The sequence below is a fragment of the Eumetopias jubatus genome, unplaced genomic scaffold (genome assembly GCF_037043125.1).
Source record: "Eumetopias jubatus isolate StellerSeaLion01/CBP00866 unplaced genomic scaffold, mEumJub1_p1.0 scaffold_3, whole genome shotgun sequence".
Classification (NCBI taxonomy): domain Eukaryota; kingdom Metazoa; phylum Chordata; class Mammalia; order Carnivora; family Otariidae; genus Eumetopias; species Eumetopias jubatus.
The window spans coordinates 19,022,760-19,042,329 of NW_028274809.1; the positions used below are offsets into that span (position 1 = coordinate 19,022,760).

The 19,570-nt window shown below is 53.5% G+C and overlaps 1 protein-coding gene across 2 annotated transcripts; it reads right to left on the reverse strand.

The window, feature by feature from the left end:
- Positions 1 to 3,940: 3,940 nt before the first annotated feature.
- Positions 3,941 to 11,188, reverse strand: DES (desmin). 2 transcript variants are annotated; one of them, XM_028092220.2, is made up of 9 exons: positions 10,611 to 11,188; positions 9,516 to 9,576; positions 9,303 to 9,398; positions 8,989 to 9,150; positions 8,689 to 8,814; positions 8,052 to 8,272; positions 6,731 to 6,774; positions 4,942 to 5,024; positions 3,941 to 4,718 (listed from the first exon to the last, which is right to left on the reverse strand). In XM_028092220.2, the coding sequence occupies exons 1-9, from the start codon at positions 11,186 to 11,188 to the stop codon at positions 4,677 to 4,679; spliced, it is 1,413 nt and encodes a 470-aa protein (XP_027948021.1). In that variant the 3' UTR covers positions 3,941 to 4,676. The 2 variants fall into 2 exon arrangements, with proteins under 2 accessions (XP_027948021.1, XP_087878154.1); XM_088022028.1 differs by lacking the exons at positions 8,689 to 8,814; positions 8,989 to 9,150 and having other exon boundaries at positions 8,052 to 8,128.
- Between the last annotated feature and the right edge of the window lie 8,382 nt (positions 11,189 to 19,570).

Genomic DNA, 19,570 nt, shown 5'->3' on the forward strand with positions numbered 1-19,570 from the left:
CACTGGGAATGACTGAGCCAGTCTTAAAGGACTGAGGAAGCAAATGGTACAGATGTCTGGATAGGACTGCTTCAGGCAGAGGGGGGAATGTGCCCGGGAGGCTCCTAGAAGAACCAGGGGGCCAGTGGGGCTGGCAGGAGTGGTAGGGAGGGTAGAGACATGAGGTCAGATGGGTAGCACAGACCAGATAGCCTAGCATCTTGTAGGCCATGGCACTTCTATTCCTAGTGAAAACGGGAAGTCATCTTGGAGGATTTTGAGCAGAGGAATTACATGATCTGACTTAGGTTGTTGTGATGGCTTTAAATTATTATATTAAATATTAAAATGAATATTAACTATTTAAAAGGACTGGCACAGGGCCTGGAACATGGCTTGTGTATCTCCTGGCCGAGTGTCCGGAATGGGGGCATCCATTGACGTGTGCTCAGGGGTGTGTGGGCCTGGGTAGGGAGGGCACTGGCCGTGCGAGTCGCTGGCGCCCTCTCCTGGAGGAGCCCGCACTAGCTGTGACCCTCGGAAGCCATCCAGCTCTGGCCAGGCCCGCCACCCAGGGCAGCTGGCTGGCGGCAGGCATTCATCTGTCCCTCAGAATGGGCCCCATAGTGCCCTGCGGCCTGGCGCCTGGCTGGCTTTGTGCTGCCAGTCTGCCCTGCCTCGCGATCACAAGCCTATGGTGTCATGGAAAGAGATCTAGACTCCTGGACTCCAGAGGCCAAGGAGCCTGGGGCCTGGTCTTCTAACCACAGATAATGCTGTGTGACCTTGGCAGTTCAGCCCACCTCTCTGGGCTGTGAGGAGTTTCCTGCGGGTCATAATGATGCCCCGTGCGCCTGGCACATGGTCAAAGGTCAGTAAATGTTGGTTGGATCAGTGAATGAAGTGGGGGCTATCAGCCTTCCCAGTAAATATTTAATTTAGAGAAAAGTAAATAAAAGCGCTCAGTGGGTACTCATTCAACAAGGAGTTAAATATTTAATGAGCACCTTCTATAGAGCAAGCACTGTCCCGGGCACCAGGGAACCGGTGTGAGTAAAACGATGAAAACCTTCCCCTTTGTTGGCTGGCATTCTGGTCCTGAACCAGAGGTCATTGACGTATTTGCCTAAGTGTCCTGGGCAAGCAGGTGAGAGGAGGAAGAGGGAGGGGCCGGTGGGTGGGAGGTAAGGTCTCAGGGGTAGGGAGAAGAGGGAAGTCAGAGTAGACAGAGAGGGCAGGACCGTGTCCACTGAGCCCTGGAAGGGCTGGGGGACTGGAAGGCTTAGGGACACATGTGCCTCCATAATCCTTCCTACCTCACTCCTCAGGTGGGATCTGAGTTGGTCTAGAAATGGGTCCCCTGGGTCCAGTGAGAAGTGACTCAGACCTCTGTGAGCTCTCTTCTTTCTTCGTGATGTTCAGAGTCTTAGAGGACAAGACACCAGCGTGTCCCAAGGAACAGGGAGAGGTTTTGCCATGCCACCATGGAGGTGATGGGGTGCATGTGTACGACCACATGGAACCCAGATCTTTTTTGGCTTATTTTGTCCATTCTTTGGGAGCACCATAACCATGTCTCCTGCCCTAGAGTCCCTGCCTCACTGTCCAGCTCCCAAGGAGATAGGCAAAGCAGAGGACTTAGAGCCAGAGGACTTCTACTTAGGGATTTTTTTGGTTTTGTTTTTTATTTATTTTTTTTAAGATTTTATTTATTTATTTGACAGAGAGAGACAGCGAGAGAGGGACACAAGCAGGGGGAATGGGAGAGGGAGAAGCAAGTTTCCCACGGAGCAGGGAGCACCAATGCAGGGCTCGAGCCCAGGACCCTGGGATCACGACCTGAGCCGAAGGCAGACGCTTAACAACTGAGCCACCCAGGCGCCCCAGTTTTGTTTTTTGAAAGATTTTATTTTTAAGTAATCTCTATGCCCAACGTGAGGCTTGAACTCACAACCCCAAGATCAAGAGGCAGACACGCTCTACCAACCGAGCCAGCCAGGCACCCCGAGAACCAGAGGACTTCTAGTCCCAGGAAGCCTCTGCTCAGAGAATGCTTCCCCACTGGGGACACAGGGTGGGTCTGAGCCTCCTCTCTTTTCTGAACAAGTGGGTAGTAGTCACAAGAGACCGATGTGTGCTGAGGAGGAGGGCTTTCTGACTGACAGAGCTATCCCCAGCTCCAAGGAGTCAGGAGGTAGTGTGTTCTCCGACACCAGAGACATTCAAGCAGAGCTTGATGACTGCTCATCAGAATGTTAGGGCAAGCCTGGGGAGGCGACTTCCGGGTTGTGGGCATCACTCCCTGGGGGACTTGCCACCTGACTCTGAGAGTCTAAGATTTCTAGATTCTTTCCACTTTAGTGACTAGTCTACACCTAAGCTTTTTTGGAGGGTAGGGATGCCTCTAAGACCCTCCCTGACCTGTGCATCCCTTTATCCTTTATGGGATAGATGAGCGAGCGTACTCATTTAAGGGAAAGAAGAAATTGCTGAGAGGCTCCTGAAATTACTCAGAGATAACGTACACCACCTCGTATCCACCCGAGCCCAGCCTCACCCAAGCATCTCTCTCACAGAGAGACTGGCTCAGGTTCCAGGGCCCCCGCTAGGCTCAGGAGTAAGCCCCTCACCCATCCCTCCTCTTATATCCCAGGGTGAAGACACTGCAAATGCTACTTCTAATTTCACTTGGAATTCCACTATGGGTTGATTGGGGGTAGTTCTGAGGTTTGCAGCGTTCATCCCACTAGGGTGCTAGGGGGAAAGAAATGACCACGGGTCACCAGTGGTAGAGGGTGGGGACCCTGGGTGTGCCCATGGTGCTCCCCAGGGAAAGCTGAAGAATACCACAGAGAAGGGGGCCTTCTTATAGGGAGGAGCTGCTTAACCCAAAGGGAAGGGGCAATTTATGAGCAAGGGTAGCATCCAAGGAGAGGAAGAAAGAGACACCAGAAAGCCTTTGGAAGTTTCTGGAAAAAGCCAGTTAGGAATGTCAGACTAGGGAATTTAAGACTAAAGCCCTATTAGGTTTTGGAATTTTTTTTTTTTCCCTTACAGACTGTCTGAGTTTACCATGTTTGTGATCCCTACCCTCTTTTTCTCTCCTTTAAAGAGTAATCTCTTAAATCTGTGAGGACTAACTTGAAGGCCGAAGCCTATATGGATCCATCAAGTTTCCTAAATCTCGGACCCATCTGGAATTTATTTTTTGGAAGGACTGAAAAAAAGACAGGCTTCACTCCTTCCCCACTTGGCTACCCAATGGCCCCCAAGCACATATGGAATCATTAAGCGTTCCCCACAGAAACCTTTAACATACCTGTGTTAATATTTTGTTCCAGGATTTCCTCTTTTTTTTTTTCATATGTCCTACATTCTCCTCCCCTATGCTTACCAAATTCTCCCCAAATTTCCCTTTGGTATTTTCCTTGAGATTGCATTGCATTGAAAGTCTAGGTTAACGTAGGATGAAATGATATCTTTAGAGTCTTCTTCTCCAAAAACAAGATAGAACTTTCTATTTTTCTTAACATTGTTATTTTTCCTGAATCGGCCCTTGTCCGTAGAAGGTGCTCAGGCAGATTTAATGGGACAGGGCTGTGAGCTGCTTTGGGGAAGGGAATAGGAGAGCCCTACTTCAGAGCCCGTCTGTGTCTGTCAGAAAGAACAGCAGGTGGTGTCCCTGTGGCCTGATGGTCTGAAGCTGGGGTAGGGGGCCCCAGGGGGGCATTCCAGGAATTGGGGCCTAACAGGAGGTATTCAAAGCTCCCTAACAAAAGCCCCCTGCCCCCCCCCCACCATAGGCCACATACACACAGCAAGGCTGGGAGGTTCTGGGAACAGTAGGCGTGACAGGCCCTGGGGGACGGTCTGAGTGGGCAGGAAGCCAGCACATAGTCCATCTCAAGGGGCCCCCAGAGGTGATCAGGCAATCAACACATCCAGGGACGTGCTAGGCTAGTACTTCTCTTTTTATTGTTTTTGTCCAGAGCCCCTGCTGCAGGGGAGGGGCAGGCACGGAGGGGGGCACCCCTCCGCTTGCCTGAGACCGCTCTCTGCCTCTCACCTCTCCTCTCCTCTCCAGCATCTCACCCACCCTCTCTCCTTCTGAATCTCCTGCTCCCACATCTGGCACCTTCGGGGGTTCCCTCTTGCAGCCCCTGCTTTCTAAGCCCACCCTGGGGAAGGTAGGGACCTTGGGGTCCATTTCAAGCCCCCATTCCCACAGGGGCTAGTCTTCCAGTCACCTGCCCGGCTTGCTGGGGTGGCTGCCCTGTTTCTCTGACCCAGGCTAGGGAGTAGGGAGTGGGGAGGTCTATAGGTTCCATCCCGATCCTGTGGGGTCCCAACGCCCTGCCCTGGGGCCCTCTCCAAAGGCAGAGGCTAGGGCCTGAGGTCACAGAGGTGGGAGGGGACTGCTCTCCCCTGGTTCCATGCTGGCTCTGCAGCTAGGAGCCAGGCTCACTCATTTCCAACATCCAGGACTCAAATAGCTGGGGCTGCCTGTGCCTGGACAGGGGTGGGCCGTGGCCCCTGTGGGGGCCATGCGTGGTGGTCGGTGAGCAGGGGTCAGAGGCTGTGAGGGGAGCACTGTGGCTGGGTGTGGGTGTGGTGCCCTGGGATGGAAGGAGGCTGGCTTCAGGAGGCAGTGAGGACAGGGGCAAGGATGGTCTCTGGTGGCAGAGGGACCTCTGGCTTTAGAGCACCTCGTGTTGCTGCTGTGTAGCCTCACTGACAACCTGGGGAGGAAGAGAAGCCCAGTCCAAAACAGTGTTGGCAGGAGAATGGAGCCCCAGCCCTGGGTTGCGCCCCCCCCCCCCGCCCACTCCAGTGTAGCAGGAGCCCCTCTCCCTCCAGGCAGGGCCTTGAACCAGCACAGCTGGTGGAAGGCATCTGGGTGACAGCCTCACAGACATACCCCAGAGCCCCCACCAGGCTAAGGGAACCAGGCAGATGGCTCACCTCCCCATCCCGGGTCTCGATGGTCTTGATCATCACCGTCTTCTTGGTATGGACCTCAGAACCCCTTTGCTCCGGGCTTGTTTCTGTAACAGATCCATCCACACACTCCGCCTGACCAGGTCCAGGCCTGGGCCACTCCAGGGACTGGGAGTCCATCCCTGGTCCCATGGAGTGATAGCTCAGAAGACTCCTACCCCCTCAAGATGGGCCTATTACTTTTGCAGCAAGACTTTATAGCCTGCCCTTAAGCCCAGCACCCAGCAGGTGGCTCTACAGACGCTGGGGACAGTCCCATGGCTGAGATGGGCTCAGGAGCCAATAGATGTGCTCCAGCTATGAGCTGATTCAGGAGAGTGGGGGACCCCTGAGGCCCCAGGCCACCCAACGTTCCCACTCCTCACACATTTCTTCACCCCCTCTCCACCCCCGGGGTCCAACACAGCCTTGTGTGAATTTGTACCCTGACAGAACCCCAAACCCAGTCCCAAAATACTGTTTTGGAGGACCTCATGGTACCCAGCCCCCTTTAAGAGTCCAGATGAGGGGCACCTGGGTGGCACAGTCGGTGAAGCATCCAACTCTTGGTTTTGGCTCAGATCGTGATCTCAGGGTCATGAGCTTGAGCCCCACATCAGGTTCCACGCTCAGCACGGAGCCTGCTTAAGACTCTCTCTCCCTCTGCCCCTGCCCCCTGCCCTTTCTCTCTCTCTAAAATAAATAAATAAATCTTAAAAAAAAAAAAAAAAAGAGTCCAGATCAGTAAACAATGTCTTAATGAAAGGGAGACAGACAGGAGTCAGTTACTGATTCACTATGCCGGTGACCAGTCCCTTGCCTCTCTATGCCTCAGTTTCTTCGCCGTGAAACCCTAGCAACAATGCACTACCATGGCCACAGAGCCATTGATTTGAAAAAGCATTAAGCGGTTTCAATTGCAAGGCTCACACTTGGGTGTCTGCATAAACTCCTGAAAAAAGAGGTTCTGAGTTTTGTAGGGTGGGTCAAATTTAGGTCCTGGGGATTATGAGTTTGGTGTTCATAAATCACCTCAGCGAGCAACCAGCCTGTGATGAACGTTGTGACTCGGCGGAGCACAGCGTGTATTTTTCCCGATGGAAATGAACATCGAAGACAAAAAAGGTTTGATCTAGGAAAGGCGACACTGCCAAGGACTCTGACTTGTTTTCCTAATGTATCATTATAGCATGTTTTTCTGCTCTCTGGGGTTGGAAAGCCACTCGATCTGCATATTATTAATGTCAAAATGGCAGAATGCCCTAGGAGCTCGTTCTTTTAATTGTTTGGCTTTGCTAAGGTTTGGCTTCATTTTTTTTTTTTAAACGTGCATCCAACATCTTGCTCCAGCAAACTGAATGTGTTCAACAAGCAGCTGGGGGGGGGGTGCTTGGCAATTTGCCAGACAATGGCTGGTGGGTGCCTTGTAGCCCAGGGTGTGTGGCTCTAGATGCTTCTGCTGCCAGACCCCCAAGGACACCCCTGGTATCTTCAGAGTTTGGGTATATTGGGAATAGAAGCTGTTTGCCGATGTTCAATACTCCCAGAAGGTGCAGGGGACATGGTCAATATAATATAATACCATGAAATAAAATAAAAAGCCCTCTCTGTTAGAAGGTGCCCCTACCTAAACTTTCCCACCTACCTGCAGCAGCCCCCTTTCTCTTTCCCAGACCCCAGCTTCCATCCCCCCTCCCTGGTTGGCCTTGGGCAGTGCCCATGCTGGACTCCTGCCCCCTGCCACCCCAGCATCCACCTGCCAACACGCACTTACCTCGGAAGTTTAGAGCAGAGAAGGTCTGGATGGGGAGGTTGATCCTGAAAGGGGAGAGATCAAGCCCCGGAAGGCTTAGGGCCCTCTATCTCTCCCTGTGACCACCCATCAAAGCCTGCCCCGGTGCTCACTACACGCCACTGTCAGCTGTCCCTGTCCCCCACTTTCACACTGCTAAGGGGTCAAAGGGCAACTCCAGCTATCCCAGGAACTGTCCCTTCCGGGAACTGTCCTGTTCCATCTCTGACCTGCTGGCCTGACATCAGTACTCCCGACGCCCCTGCCCTCTCTAGTTCGCCAGGATCTCCTTCTTCAGGCACTGCAGGGTATATGGATAACAGCTATAGGCCACATCCATCACGTATGCCCACCCTCCAGCCAGGCTGGGGACCTCTGGCCCAGCCATGGGAGGGCAAGTTCCAGGGTAAACGCCATCCCCATTTATGCCTAGTGCAGGGAAAATGCAACACATCTCGAGCCGCCTTAAAAGGTCATTATATATGTACATGTAATTCTATGAAATCTGACCTCTCTCTATGTGCAGGTCTGTATTTAAACATGCCTGCTGATTATTTTAAACTTTAGATATTACTGTTTTTATGAGTATCAATAAGCATCATTTTTTTTTGAGTAATTGACCTGTTTTAAAACGAGGTTAGGTTTACCTACAGTGAAATGCACAGATCTTCAGGATGCAATTCAGTGAGTTTTGATCAGTGTCTACATCAACGTAACTACCAGTCTAAATCAAGATACAGAACATTTCCAACACCCCAGAAAAGTTCCCTTGCATTGCCTTCTAGTCATATGTCATTTTCAGTATCTAGAAGTGAGTTGTTCTGAGCATGTCATGCTATCTTTTCCCGTGAGCTTGTGTGTGTGTGTGTGTGTGTGTGTATGCATCCTTGGGCACGAGTCTCTGCCCTCTCCATCTTAGCCTGTGTCCGAGGCTCTCTCTTTGTCCCTCTCTGCCCCCTCCCTTTCCTTCCTCATCATTCCCCACTCTGCTTTCATCTCTCCCTTGACTGGCAGGAATATTTTATTACTGGTTCCTGAACATGGTTTTATACTGCCGCTCTTAATTCTGAAGGTGGGTAAGGGAATAAATACTTCTTTTTCTCTTTTTATAGAAGCTATTAATTAAATCACTTTTTACCCAGGTGGCCTGGGTTAATTCTCTGCAATTAATGGTGTGGTGGCCTCTTGTATAAAATTATTTCCAGATCTTGCTAAGGTGATCCTGAGCCCCTCTCCCCTCCTGCCCCTGGGGGCAGGAATGGGCCCCTGGGCACTCCCCAGAATCCCACCACCGGCCCCTCACCGGCTTTCCTCGCCCTCCAGCAGCTTCCGGTAGGTGGCAATCTCCACGTCCAGGGCCATCTTGACATTGAGCAGGTCCTGGTACTCGCGCAGGTGGCGGGCCATCTCATCCTTGAGGTGCCGGATCTCTTCCTCCAGACGCGCAATGTTGTCCTGGTAACCGCTGGCCTCACTAGCAAAGCGGTCTTCCATCTCGCGCATCTGCCTCATCAGCGAATCGTTCTGCAGGACAGCGACACCCAGGTCAAGGAGAGGCATGGAGGGGTGGGCACGAGGGACCCAGGGTGGTGAAAGACACAGCCTTGGAGCTGGGGCGCAACCCCAGATGGTCAGGTCCGGGAGTGGGCACGCTCTTCTGAGCTAGGGAACCCTGAACTCAAGTGAAGTCTTCTCTGGAAATCCAGAGAATAGAAGCGATAAAAGGAAGCATCCATGTCTTTTCTCTCCACCATCCCCATCTAGGGGACCCCTGATTCCTGAGAGTTCAACTGAGAATCCACCTGTCTGTTTTCGCCCCTGTGAGAGATGTGAAGAGCCAGAGGCCCAGAGAGGGTGTGTGATGGGAACCAAGGTCACGGAGTGAGAGTGTGCGCTGTGGGCCGGAAGGAGCGGGCCGGGTGAGGCAGGCGGGCACTCACAGTGCCCTTGAGGGCGTCGATCTCACAAGTGTAGGACTGGATCTGGTGTCGGTACTCCATCATCTCCTGCTTGGCTTGGCGCAGTGCGTCGTTGTTCTTGTTGGCTGCCTGGGTCAGGTCGGACACCTGAGGGCAGGGAGGGGTACCGCGATGAGGAGCCTGCGGGACGCAGGCAAGGGATGGCAAGGGAGCCTGGAGACCCTGGCTCACCCTCCTCCCCACGGAGAGAGCCACAGGAAGCACCTCCAAACAGGGATGGCGGGGGACAGAGGGGCCAGGCCCCTGGGCCAGGTTGCCCACCTTGGACTTGTACCATTCCTCAGCTTCTGAGATGTTCTTAGCCGCAATGGTCTCATACTGAGCCCGGATGTCCCTGAGGGCTGCGGTGAGGTCCGGCTTGGACATGTCCATCTCCACCTGTACCTGCTGTTCCTGAAGTTGAGCCTGTAGCTCTCGGATCTCCTGCAGGGCACAGCTGGGCCTCAGTAGTCTACCAGGTCCCACCCACACGGCACCCTCACACCCCGGTCCCCAGAGCCTTGCATGGCTCCTCCCCCTTTCCAGCTGTTCTCACCAGGGTCTAAGGACCCTGAGGAGGAAGGCTGAAGGCATACCTCTTCGTGCACTTTCTTAAGGAATGCGATTTCCTCGTTGAGAGATTCAATCCTGCGCTCCAGGTCAATTCGAGCTAGAGTAGCCGCATCCACGTCCTAGGAGCGGTCAAGAAAGAGGGAGAGGGTCACTGATAACCCAGGCAGGGCAGGGGGAGACCAGGGGCCACCTGGGGTCAGAGGGGTAAAGCTGCTGGGGGACCAAAGAGGGCTCACCGCTCGGAAGGCAGCCAAATTGTTCTCTGCTTCTTCTTTCAACTGAATCTCCTCTTGCAGCCTGGCCAGAACAGACAGATGGAAAGAGACAGTTGGTGGGGATAAAACTGGCCGTGGGGATGGCCAGGTGGGGCCTGCCCAGGGAGTGGGGCTCAGGACACCGGGAGGAGGCCTGCCTACAGGGTAGAGACAAGAGGCCCTGCCCACCCAGGGAGGGGACAGGAAGTGGCCCAATTTCTTCCCCAGAGCCACACCCCGGAAGTCTATGTCCCCACCAGATTGTGACCTCCCTGGGATTAGGAACTGTATCTATTCTATGCACCTCTATGTTCCTGGTTCGCAGCCCCAGTCTGGCCCACGTAGGTGCTCAATTATCGTTTGCAACCCCGGGTGGTAGGACAGTGATTCTGCTCACTTGGGCTGTCAGAAGCAGGACCCATGAGTACTTGCTCTATTCTTGTTGCCTTTTCCTACTGGAAGCCTGGTGAAGCCCACCATCAGGCCCTCCAAGCTTTCTGGGGGCTGCAGCTAGCTCCCTCCTCCTTCTTCTAGCTTATCCATTCCCTTTGTGGAATGGCACAGCCTCAGCCTGGCCTAGAGATCAAGATCTGCTCTCTACCCACCTCCCCCAGGGCAGATCGCAGAGGAGCTGAGAGCTACCACTTAGATTCCCCACCCCCTGCCCTTCACAGCTTGCCCCAGATTTGCCTTGTCTCCTATCAACCCCCTCCCCTCCCACCCGGCGACTGAACCGGGGCCTCCTCCCTCCGCTCATCTGCCTGTCCCCCATCGACACCAGCCTGGAATCTTAAAGTGCTTTTAAGGGGGCTGTCCACAGGGCCCAGGTCTCCCATTTCCACCCCGTGATGTCCCCAAGAAAACTCCTCCCTTGCAGAGTGAGAGCATGAGGGAGAGACCCGGAGTCCATCTCCCCTCGGGGGACACCGGTAGATGACTCTCTCCCCGCCCGGAGGTAGGAGAGGGTTGCTGGCGCCCTGGGGGAAGGCAGGCCCTGACAGCTGCGCCCCAGTCCCGTGGCCTCGCCTCCCGCGCCCAGCCCACGGAAAGGGGGTTCTGGGAGTGCCGGGTCCTCACTTGGCCTTGAGCCGCTGCAGGTCGTCCAGCAGGTTGTCACGCTCGACGTCCACGCGGGCGCGCTGGTTGGTGAGCACCTCCACCTGGCGCCGCAGCTCGCGCAGCTCCTCCTCGTAGATCTCGGCGACCCGGGTCGGCTCGCGGCCCTTGAGCCGGTTCACCTCGGCGGCGAGCGCCGCGTTCTGCTGCTCCAGGAAGCGCACCTTCTCGATGTAGTTGGCGAAGCGGTCGTTGAGCTCCTGCAGCTCCACCTTCTCGTTGGTGCGCGTGGTCAGGAACTCCTGGTTCACCGCGTCGGCCAGCGAGAAGTCCAGCAGCTCGCCCGCGCCGTAGGAGGAGGGCGCGCGGGCCGACCCCAGCCGGCTGGCCCGCAGCGCCCCCAGGCCCCCGGCCCCGCCCGACGTGCGCGACACTTGGTACACGCGGGACGTCATCGAGCTCGAGGAGCCCTTGGTGCCGAAGCCCGCGCGCGGAAACACGGGCGAGCTCAGCGGGGAGGCGAGCGGGAAGCCCCCCGCTCCGCCGAAGGTGCGGCGGTAGGAGGACACGCGCTGGCTGGACGAGTAGGCCTGGCTCATGGTGGCGGCGCGGGCGAGGCTGGGCGGCACGGAGGGGCGGCGGGCGGCGGCCGGCTGGAGAGTGGATGCGTCGAGGGGAGACAGGGCCCCTTAGCCGTCTGCACTATTTGTATCCCTCCTGACATCAGCCCCCGCCAACCCCTCCCCTGACAGCTGCAGGATCCCGCTGTCCTGCCAGGAAGGGCGGCCGCTGGCGTGGGGGCGGGGAGACCAGTCCCCCCCCCCCCCCCGCCCCGCAAGAGGCCCGCGCCCCTCCGCCGGGGGGAAGGGGCCCGTGAGAGGTGTGGGACAGGCTGGAAGACCTAGGAGGGCAGAAGATGGGCAGGCCTGCCAACCCCTTCACCCGGGGCACAGAGCATGTCTGGAATCCCTAGGCAAGCCTCTTTCAGCCCTTGGGTGCCGGCCTCCTCCTGGGGGGTAGTCAGGGGAGAGAGTGGGGGAGAGGTTTCCACTTAGTTCGAGGGTGTCCCTTTTGCTCTGAGGAGAGACTTTGGGTCATTTCCTGGAGGAACAATGCCTAGTCCCAAGAAAAACTCAAAATCACTTCCCTGCCCCCCCAAAGATTGTCTAGAACTGGCAGAGGGTTGGGAGGACTCAGGAAAGACAGGCATCCACCAGGCCAGGCCAGAGGAAAAGGGTCTCTAGGCAGTCAGGGAGGCTGGGAGAGTACCGTGGGGGGCAGAGAGCAGTCGTGGCCAGAGCCCGCCTGCTCAGATATGTCCCCTGGTACCAGGACTCAAGCCCTGAGCCTCAGTTTCCCTCTGGGCTAGTGCAGGCCCTTTTCCTCCCCCTCTTTGGGGTAGGGCAGAGCCTCGAGTTTATAAACAACAGGGTGATTTCCAGAAAGGGCCCAGCACCCTCTCAGTTTCCAGTTACTATGTACTCTCACCCCCACACACCAACTTCACCTGGCTTCTACCCCCTTGTGCCCACCCCCACCCCTTCTCTGATTCATCCCCCTACTCACATCACCCACACCCACACACACCAGGGGTTTGTATTTTGTCAGGAGCCATGTGTCAACCCAGCCATCTCTCTGTCAGCAACAACTGCCAACCCGGCATACCAGAGCTGGTATTTATAGAGGAGAATGCATCAATCTGGGAAACAGGCCCACAGGAGAGGCGCTCTGGGGGGTGAGGGTGGGTACCTGAGGAGGCCTGGGTGTCAGATGGCCCAGGCAGGTTTGGGGTGATAAACCCCAATCACTTCCTGCCCCCATAATGCCCCAAGCCCCCAGCCAGAATGGAGTCCCACAGAGGGCTTGTCCAGTCCTTCATAGCCTTCTTCCTACCCGGTACAAGGTACTGGCTGACCCCTGAGGACATCCCCACTTCTCCACGAGCACTGGCTGCCTCCCTACGCACTTTGCAGGCCTCTCTTAGGCCTGGCCCTTTCGGAATGCCAAGCTCTGAAGTAGAGTGCCGGTCCTACCACAGCTCTGCCATCAGCAGCAGTCAAGTGCTTCACCTTTCTGTGTCCTCCACCGTCAAGGGGAAGGGGTCAGCCTTGCCGTGTCTACCCTACAGGCTTTGAAGAGGCTCGAATAACAATATGCAGGGGCACCTGAAGCTGAGGCAGTCTGACTCCAGAGCTGTGCTTCGCCCCGCCCCCTGAATGGATGTGAATATGCCAGGTGAACTGTAAAGGACTTTGTTACTGCTGTCTTCTCAAAGCCTTTCCACACTAAGTATCTAATTTTTATCCAAGAGACAGGCATATGAGGTAGGTGGGGAGTTCCAGATATTCTTATCCGGGCTTCCAGTCAGTGCAAGCTGTTGTGTTCTGGTTATTTTTGTGTCTTGTCTCCCCAACTAGATTGTAGGCTCCTGGAGAATTTTAGAGACCATGTGGATCCTTAGCATATCCCAGGCAACAACCATCCTTGTTGTAGTTCCAAGTAGCCTGCAAGCTTTCTTTCCCATTCCCTTATTTTGGTAACAAAGGCTTCACACACAGAGAACACTCAATGGGTGGACAGATGACTCAGTTCCCAGCCAGTCTTATCAACTCTATCCCTCGGACTGCAGTGATTGGCTCAAGGGGTGACCTGGACCCAAGAAGAGCCAATCAGAGACCTTCCCTGGAATTTATAGATGGAACAGGGATTACTCAGCGGAAGCCTGTGGCAGCCATGTTTCCTGCCCCGTGGGACATTCTGGCACTAGGAGGAATGGGAGGTCAGCACACAAGGAGAAGCAGACACACCTGGAGAGGAGAATGCCAGGCAGGAAATTCTCAATTCCAGCTCCCCAGGAGCCCTGGTCTGCAGCTTTACCCTTGACTTTGTGAGCCCCGCCCCCACCCCCCACCCCACCATGTCCTTCCTGACTTTGGGGCCAATAAACTTTTCCTTTTTTTTTTTTCCCCACTTAAGGCACTTGGTGCTGGCTCCTGTCACTCGTAGCCAAAACATTCCTGACCAATCTCTTGTAGGAGACGGTGCACCCATTTCCACACTACTAGGGAGGACAGAACATTTTTGGGAGTCCTCTCTGTGAACCGTCTCCAGACCACATAAGGAAATTGCCCTTCGGACCAGCCCAAGGCCTCAGTTCGTGGTGAAATGAAGCAGAAAACAAATAAATAAATTGTCACTTATTCTCTAGTCAAAATCAACATCTACCAGACTTGGCTCTGAAACACTTGGGACTGTTTCCAAACTTCAGTTCCAACCCTGAGAATCTGCTACCATGGAGGGCAGCAAAACAACACCCCAAGGCTCACACAGCAGGTGAAAGAGGAGTGCTCCAAAACACGTTCTGAACTGGGCAGCACCTCTGGAGTCAGACAGAGTTTCACCTCCCCAGGGGACTACTTACAAATGGACACACAAAAAATATTAATAATTTATCTGGATGGAAAATGGACATGGCACATATTTCAAAGGGGTCCCATTCTGTGGGATCATATGCTTTTCACTCCGGTGATCGTATGCTTTGGTGCACAACACATTTTCATCTTGATGAGTCCAACTTACCTATATTTTTTCTTTTATTGCCTGTGCTTTGGTGTCATATCCAAGAAATCACTGCCAAACTCAGTGTCATGAATTCTACCCACTATGTTTTCTTCTAAGAGTAAAAGTAAAGTTTCATGTCCTTGATCCATTTTGAGTTCATGTTTGTATGTGGTGTAAGGGAAGGGTCCAACTTCATTTTTTACATGTGAATATCCAGTTTTCTCAGCACCATTTATAGAAGACTGTCCTTTCCCCGGGGAATGGTCTCAGCACCCTTGCTGAGATCTATTTAGTCGAATGTGTGAGGATTTATTTCTGGGCTCTCTGGTCTATTCCATTGGCCTGTATATCTGTCCTCATGACAGTATCACACTGTTTTAATGACTGTAGCTTTGTAATAAGTTTTGAAATCAGGAAGCGTGAAGCTTTCAACTTTGTTCTTTTTCAGTATGGTTTGGCTATTCAGGGTCCCATGAGATTCCATGTGAATTTTAGGATGGATTTTCCCATTTCTTCAAAAAATCGTTGTGGGATTTTGATAGAGATTGCTTTGACTCTGTAGGTCACTTTAGGCGGTATTGACAGTTTAACAACAGTATGTCTTACAATCAATGAATATGGGATGTCTTCCCATTTATTTGTGTCTTCTTTAATTTATCTCAGCAATGTTTTATAGAGTTCGATGAACCAGTCTTATGCCTCGTTGGTTAGGTCTATTCCCAATTATTTTCTTATTTTGATGCTATTGTAAATGAAATTGATCATGTGGGGTTTTCCCTTCATTCTGTAAATGTGGTGTCTTAAACTGATTGATTTTCATATGTTGAACATCCTTGCATTCCAGAAATAAATCCCACTAGGTCATGGTGTATAATCCTTTTAATATGCTGCTGAATTTGATTTGCTAGTGTTTTGCTGAGAATATTTTTACATCAATATTCATAAGGGACATAGGTCTGTAGATTTATTTTCTTGTGGGTCTTTGTCTGGCTTTGGTATCAGGGGAATGCTGGCCTCATAGAATGAGTTAGGAAGTATGCCCTCCTCTTCAAATTTTTGGAAGAGTTTGAGAAGGACTGGTGTTAATTCTGAAATGTTTGGTAGATCTCACCAATGAAGCCATCTGGTCCTGCTTTTCTCTTTGTTGGGAGATGTTGAGTCATTCTTCTTAATATCTTCATTTGTATTTCACTGTACAGATTTGCCATAATTTATTTAGCCGATTTTTAATTGATGGACATTTATACTGTTTCCATTCTTTTGCTATGATAAACAGTGCTGCTATGAACATCCTGGGGACACAGTTTTGAATTTATAAATTTTGACAAGCTATTTTTAAAAAATAGTCACATTATTTTAAGGTCATGTTCTTCCTTGAGCTAACTGGTGTGGGAAATGGGAAGTTCCACTAAGATGGACCATTTCATTCAGCACTTTTCAGAAGAAGGGACAGTTTATATACTTAAGTATGCATTACGGTGTCCTGTACACTGGGTGTTATCAATACATTTTGTCGAATCAATTAAAGAAGAAAGTCAGTCCAGGGGGCGCCTGGGTGGCTCAGTTGGTTAAGCATCTGCCTTCAGCTCAGATCATGATCTCAGGTCCTGGGATCAAGCCCCAGGTCAGTCTCCCTGCTCAGTGCAGAATCTGCTTCTCCCTCTCCTCCCTGCTTGTGCTCTCTCTCACTACCTCTCTCTCTCTCTCTCAAATAAATAAATAAAATCCTAAAAAAAAAAAAAAAAAGGAAGTCAGTCCTACTTTTGCTTGAAATCTTCCTGGATTACCTGACCTTGGAGAGTCTTGGGAACTTGTGGTTAGAGGTGACTTCAACGATCACAAGGACAGCCTGTCCAATGTCCTTACTTCTCAGTTAAGGTTGAAATATCTCTGGTGACTGTAGCAAGCCTGGGTCCAGCTGGGAACTCAGTGTCTCTAGGCTGCCCATTCCATTCCACTAAGAGTCATTGAGTACCTAGCACATCTCTGTCATGGGACAGTGGACAGCTCTGGTATTAGAAAACATTTCCTTAAGGGTGCCTGGGTGGCTCAGTCCGTAGAGCACAAAGCTCTTGATCTCAGGGTCTTGAGTTCAAGCCCAATATTGGGCATGGAGCCTACATCAAAAAATAAAATTAAAAAATATATATATATATATATTTCCTTATATTTGAACCCAGACGATGTGTCTCTGCTAAGCCACTTATTCTAACCTGGGAGCCAAGCAGAGCAAAGAGAACCCCACCTTCACAGACCAAATATTTGGGAGCAGTAGTCATTCCTCTTGGACACTTCGCCTGTTTCCCCATTTTCACTCTCTTCCTTCCCTGAACTAATGAACCAGCAAAACCCAAACTCATCATGACCTCCAAGGCTCCATAGGACCGGCCCTGTCCAACTGATCAACCTTAGCTCACTCACTTCCCCTTTGGGCTCACCCCACTTCAGCCACACTGTCCTCTTTCTATTGCATGACCCTGCCAAACTCTTTCCAGCCTCCAGGCCTTTGCATTTGCTGTCCCCTGGCTTCCCCTATGCTCAGTGTTTGGGGGGCTTATGGATGCCTAGGCAGATCTCTGAACCTTCACAGAGGGCTCCCTAGAACACAAGGGCCCTGGGTACCCATAGGATGTCCCAGATCCCATAGATGTCTCAGAAGGAGGGGGGCAGGTGACTGGCATTGGTGGGTGGCTGGGGTGGGGACACTGACCTGGCCAGCATGGGGCATTTGGATTGAGGAAAAACTGAAAGAGGTCACAAAGGAGAGGACCAGGAGCAACTCTCCCACCTTGCCGTGTCTGGGAGCGCCTCACCTGCCCCAGTCTGACCCCGGGATCCCCCCGGTGTGAGGCAGTCCTGATGCCTCCCCACAGAGCACCCTCCCTCCACCCACTGATCCCTACCTCCAGGGTGGGCTCTGCCCTGTTCTCCAGGGCCCATCCTCCTCCACTTTCTGTTTCCCAGCCAGGCACCTTGTGCTTCCATCCCGATCTGGGCTGGGCCAGGAAGCGGCCATTGCCTTAGAGCCTTGAGGACAGTGTGGCAGGTGTGAACCCCGAACCATGGCTCTTGCCTCAGCTTTAGCCCTTGGTAGGGAGGTAGGAGGCTCAAGCAGGGGGGTGTGGGTGAGGGGTGAGTCTAAGATATGGATGCTCATCCTGGGGGTTCACCCACAAATCGTCTGTGGCGCCCTGTCATCCCCTGTGAAAGGGGATCAGGCCAGGTGGCCTCTGAGGTCCCCTCAGCTTCTGACATCCTGAGTCTCTGGGCCAAGGGAGTGGGAACAGTGAGTGGTCCTCAGCTGAGGCCTTTGCTCTTGCGTGCCTCCACGCCTCAGTGCTCCCAGAGCCCTCCTCCCAACAGCCCCCTTCCCCACTGCCCCCCCACCCATTCCTCTTAGCTCTAGTGGCTGCGTAACCTCCACAGGCTGCTGAGCAGCCCAGAGTGACTGTAAAAGGGAAGGAATGTCCAGAGGCAATTGTTTCTTCCTGATATCACCAGGGAGAGGTTGGGTTGGGGGGCCCAGCAGGATGGTGGCGTCAGCATTCTCCCTGAAACTCATCTCTCTCCTGCTGCACTGCTCACCCCCTTCCCCAGGCTGGGCGGGCCATCCACCCCTCATCTGTCACCCTCTGCCTCTCATGGGTTTAAGACCTTCAGGCCACCATCTCTCTCCATGTGACCCCAGACCTCTCTCTGGGCCCCTAGCCTCACCGGCGCCCCCACTCCATTCTCATATACCCCTCCTCCACCTCCACCTCATCGCCCCCACACCCCTGACCCAGCTTCTTCCCCGGGGAGGCCCACAGCCTGGCTCCAACCCCCGCCTGCCCCACACTCCTTTTACAGACATGGAACGCTGCGGGTTTTCTGCCAAAGTAGGAGAAGTCTGAGGCCAATCTCACCTCCTCCCAGCCCCCAACTTCTACCAAATAGGACGCCTTGAAGCCTGGATGGGTTGTGGGGCGGGGGGGGGGGGGGGGGGGGGGAAGGTAGGGCTGAGCTTCAAGGGGAGGGGCTACTGAGATGGCGGAGGTGAAGGTGCCTTGTGGACTCTCAGCCTCCTGGACGCTTCAGGTGTTACTCGCATCAGTAAAAGATGGAAGAGCAGAGGGATGGGGACTGAAGTCAAGAGGGAAGGAGAAGGGGCTTCGGTAGCATTAGGAGAAGTCTCCGGGAAGGCATCCTGATAGAGCAGCATCTGGCTGGGAGTTGGGAGGCCAGAGGCCAGGGCCAGCTCTGGATAAGCTGTGGGACAGAACTGAACATGTCCCTTGACTGGGGCTCAGTTTCTCCTTACTTAAAGTGAAATATCCTGGACATTCCTCCCTGCGCTGACCCAAGGAGAGGAGTGAGAGAGTCCTTTTTCTTCTGAATTGAAGCTTCAGTGCCTCCCTGGGCAGCCTCGCTGGGAGCCTCTCTGCTCACCACAGACTCACCATCAAGGGGGACCCAGATCTCTGGCCCGGCCCCAGGTTGGCCCCCATCCCATGATGAGACGTGGCTACACTAGCCAGCAGAAATGGGATCTGCTTCCTCCTTAGACATATGCTCTCCCCACCCACCCACTCTTCCCAACTGCCAGGGGCTCCCATCTTCCATCTCTCCGGGCTCCCCTCCCCTCATCCCCGTGTCCTGCCCAACAAAACAAATGATGTCCCCCTGCCCTGCACCAGCTCTCAGGGACTCAGCTGTCCCCGCACATTCCTCTCCTCAGCACACCAGCCACCTCACACAATTCCCAGCAGTTTGTAGGGGCTACCTCTGAACTTCTCCAAATGGCACCCAGTTCTGAGCCATGTCCTGAAGAGACAGAGACTCAAGGCAGAGGAGCCCCCTTTCCCCACACAGACATGCACCCCCACTCCCAGCCTAAACCCCTCACAGAACAGGAGAAACGCTCTTTGACCAGACCGGGGTGTATCTGGGGGGAAGAGGGGAAGGGGTCTGAGAACCGGGGTGGAGGCTGTCAGGGCGAGCCGGGAGCCCCTGAGATGGGGTCAGAGGGCGCACTCGGCCCTGCTCCCACCTCCATGCGGGGAGATGTCACAGGTTCCTTCACCTGCCCACGGATTCACACCCTGGATAGCCTCTGAAAGCCTAACTCTAATCCCTCTGCTGAAACGCAAGCCCCTTATTTCTTTCTTAGAACTTGACCCAGAGAGAGAAAGGCAGTTTCCTCTCTTCCCTGAAAGTCTGTCAGGTTCCTAGTGCCATCACTCAGCCTCTTTCCCTGATTCATCCCCATTCCTTTCATCTTTCCTCATAGGCTTTTTTGGTTTCAGCCCCTCCAGTTTGGCCATATCTCTGCTGTCCTGGGCCCTTTCCAGGTTTCCTACATCACTCTGAGGCTGTGGAGTGCTTTAAACAGGGACTAAGCAGGCTGGCAATGACCTCACATGGCCACTATGCACAGTTGC

Coding starts and splice junctions, on each gene's coding strand:
- DES (XM_028092220.2), bottom strand. CDS start 11,188: ATGAGCCAGGCCTACTCGTCCAGCCAGCGCGTGTCCTCCTACCGCCGC. Junction 9,577..10,610: donor CTGCAGCGGCTCAAGGCCAA/GTGAGGACCCGG, acceptor TGTTCTGGCCAG/GCTGCAAGAGGAGATTCAGT. Junction 5,025..6,730: donor CTCTGCTCTAAACTTCCGAG/GTAAGTGCGTGT, acceptor GATCTGTTACAG/AAACAAGCCCGGAGCAAAGG.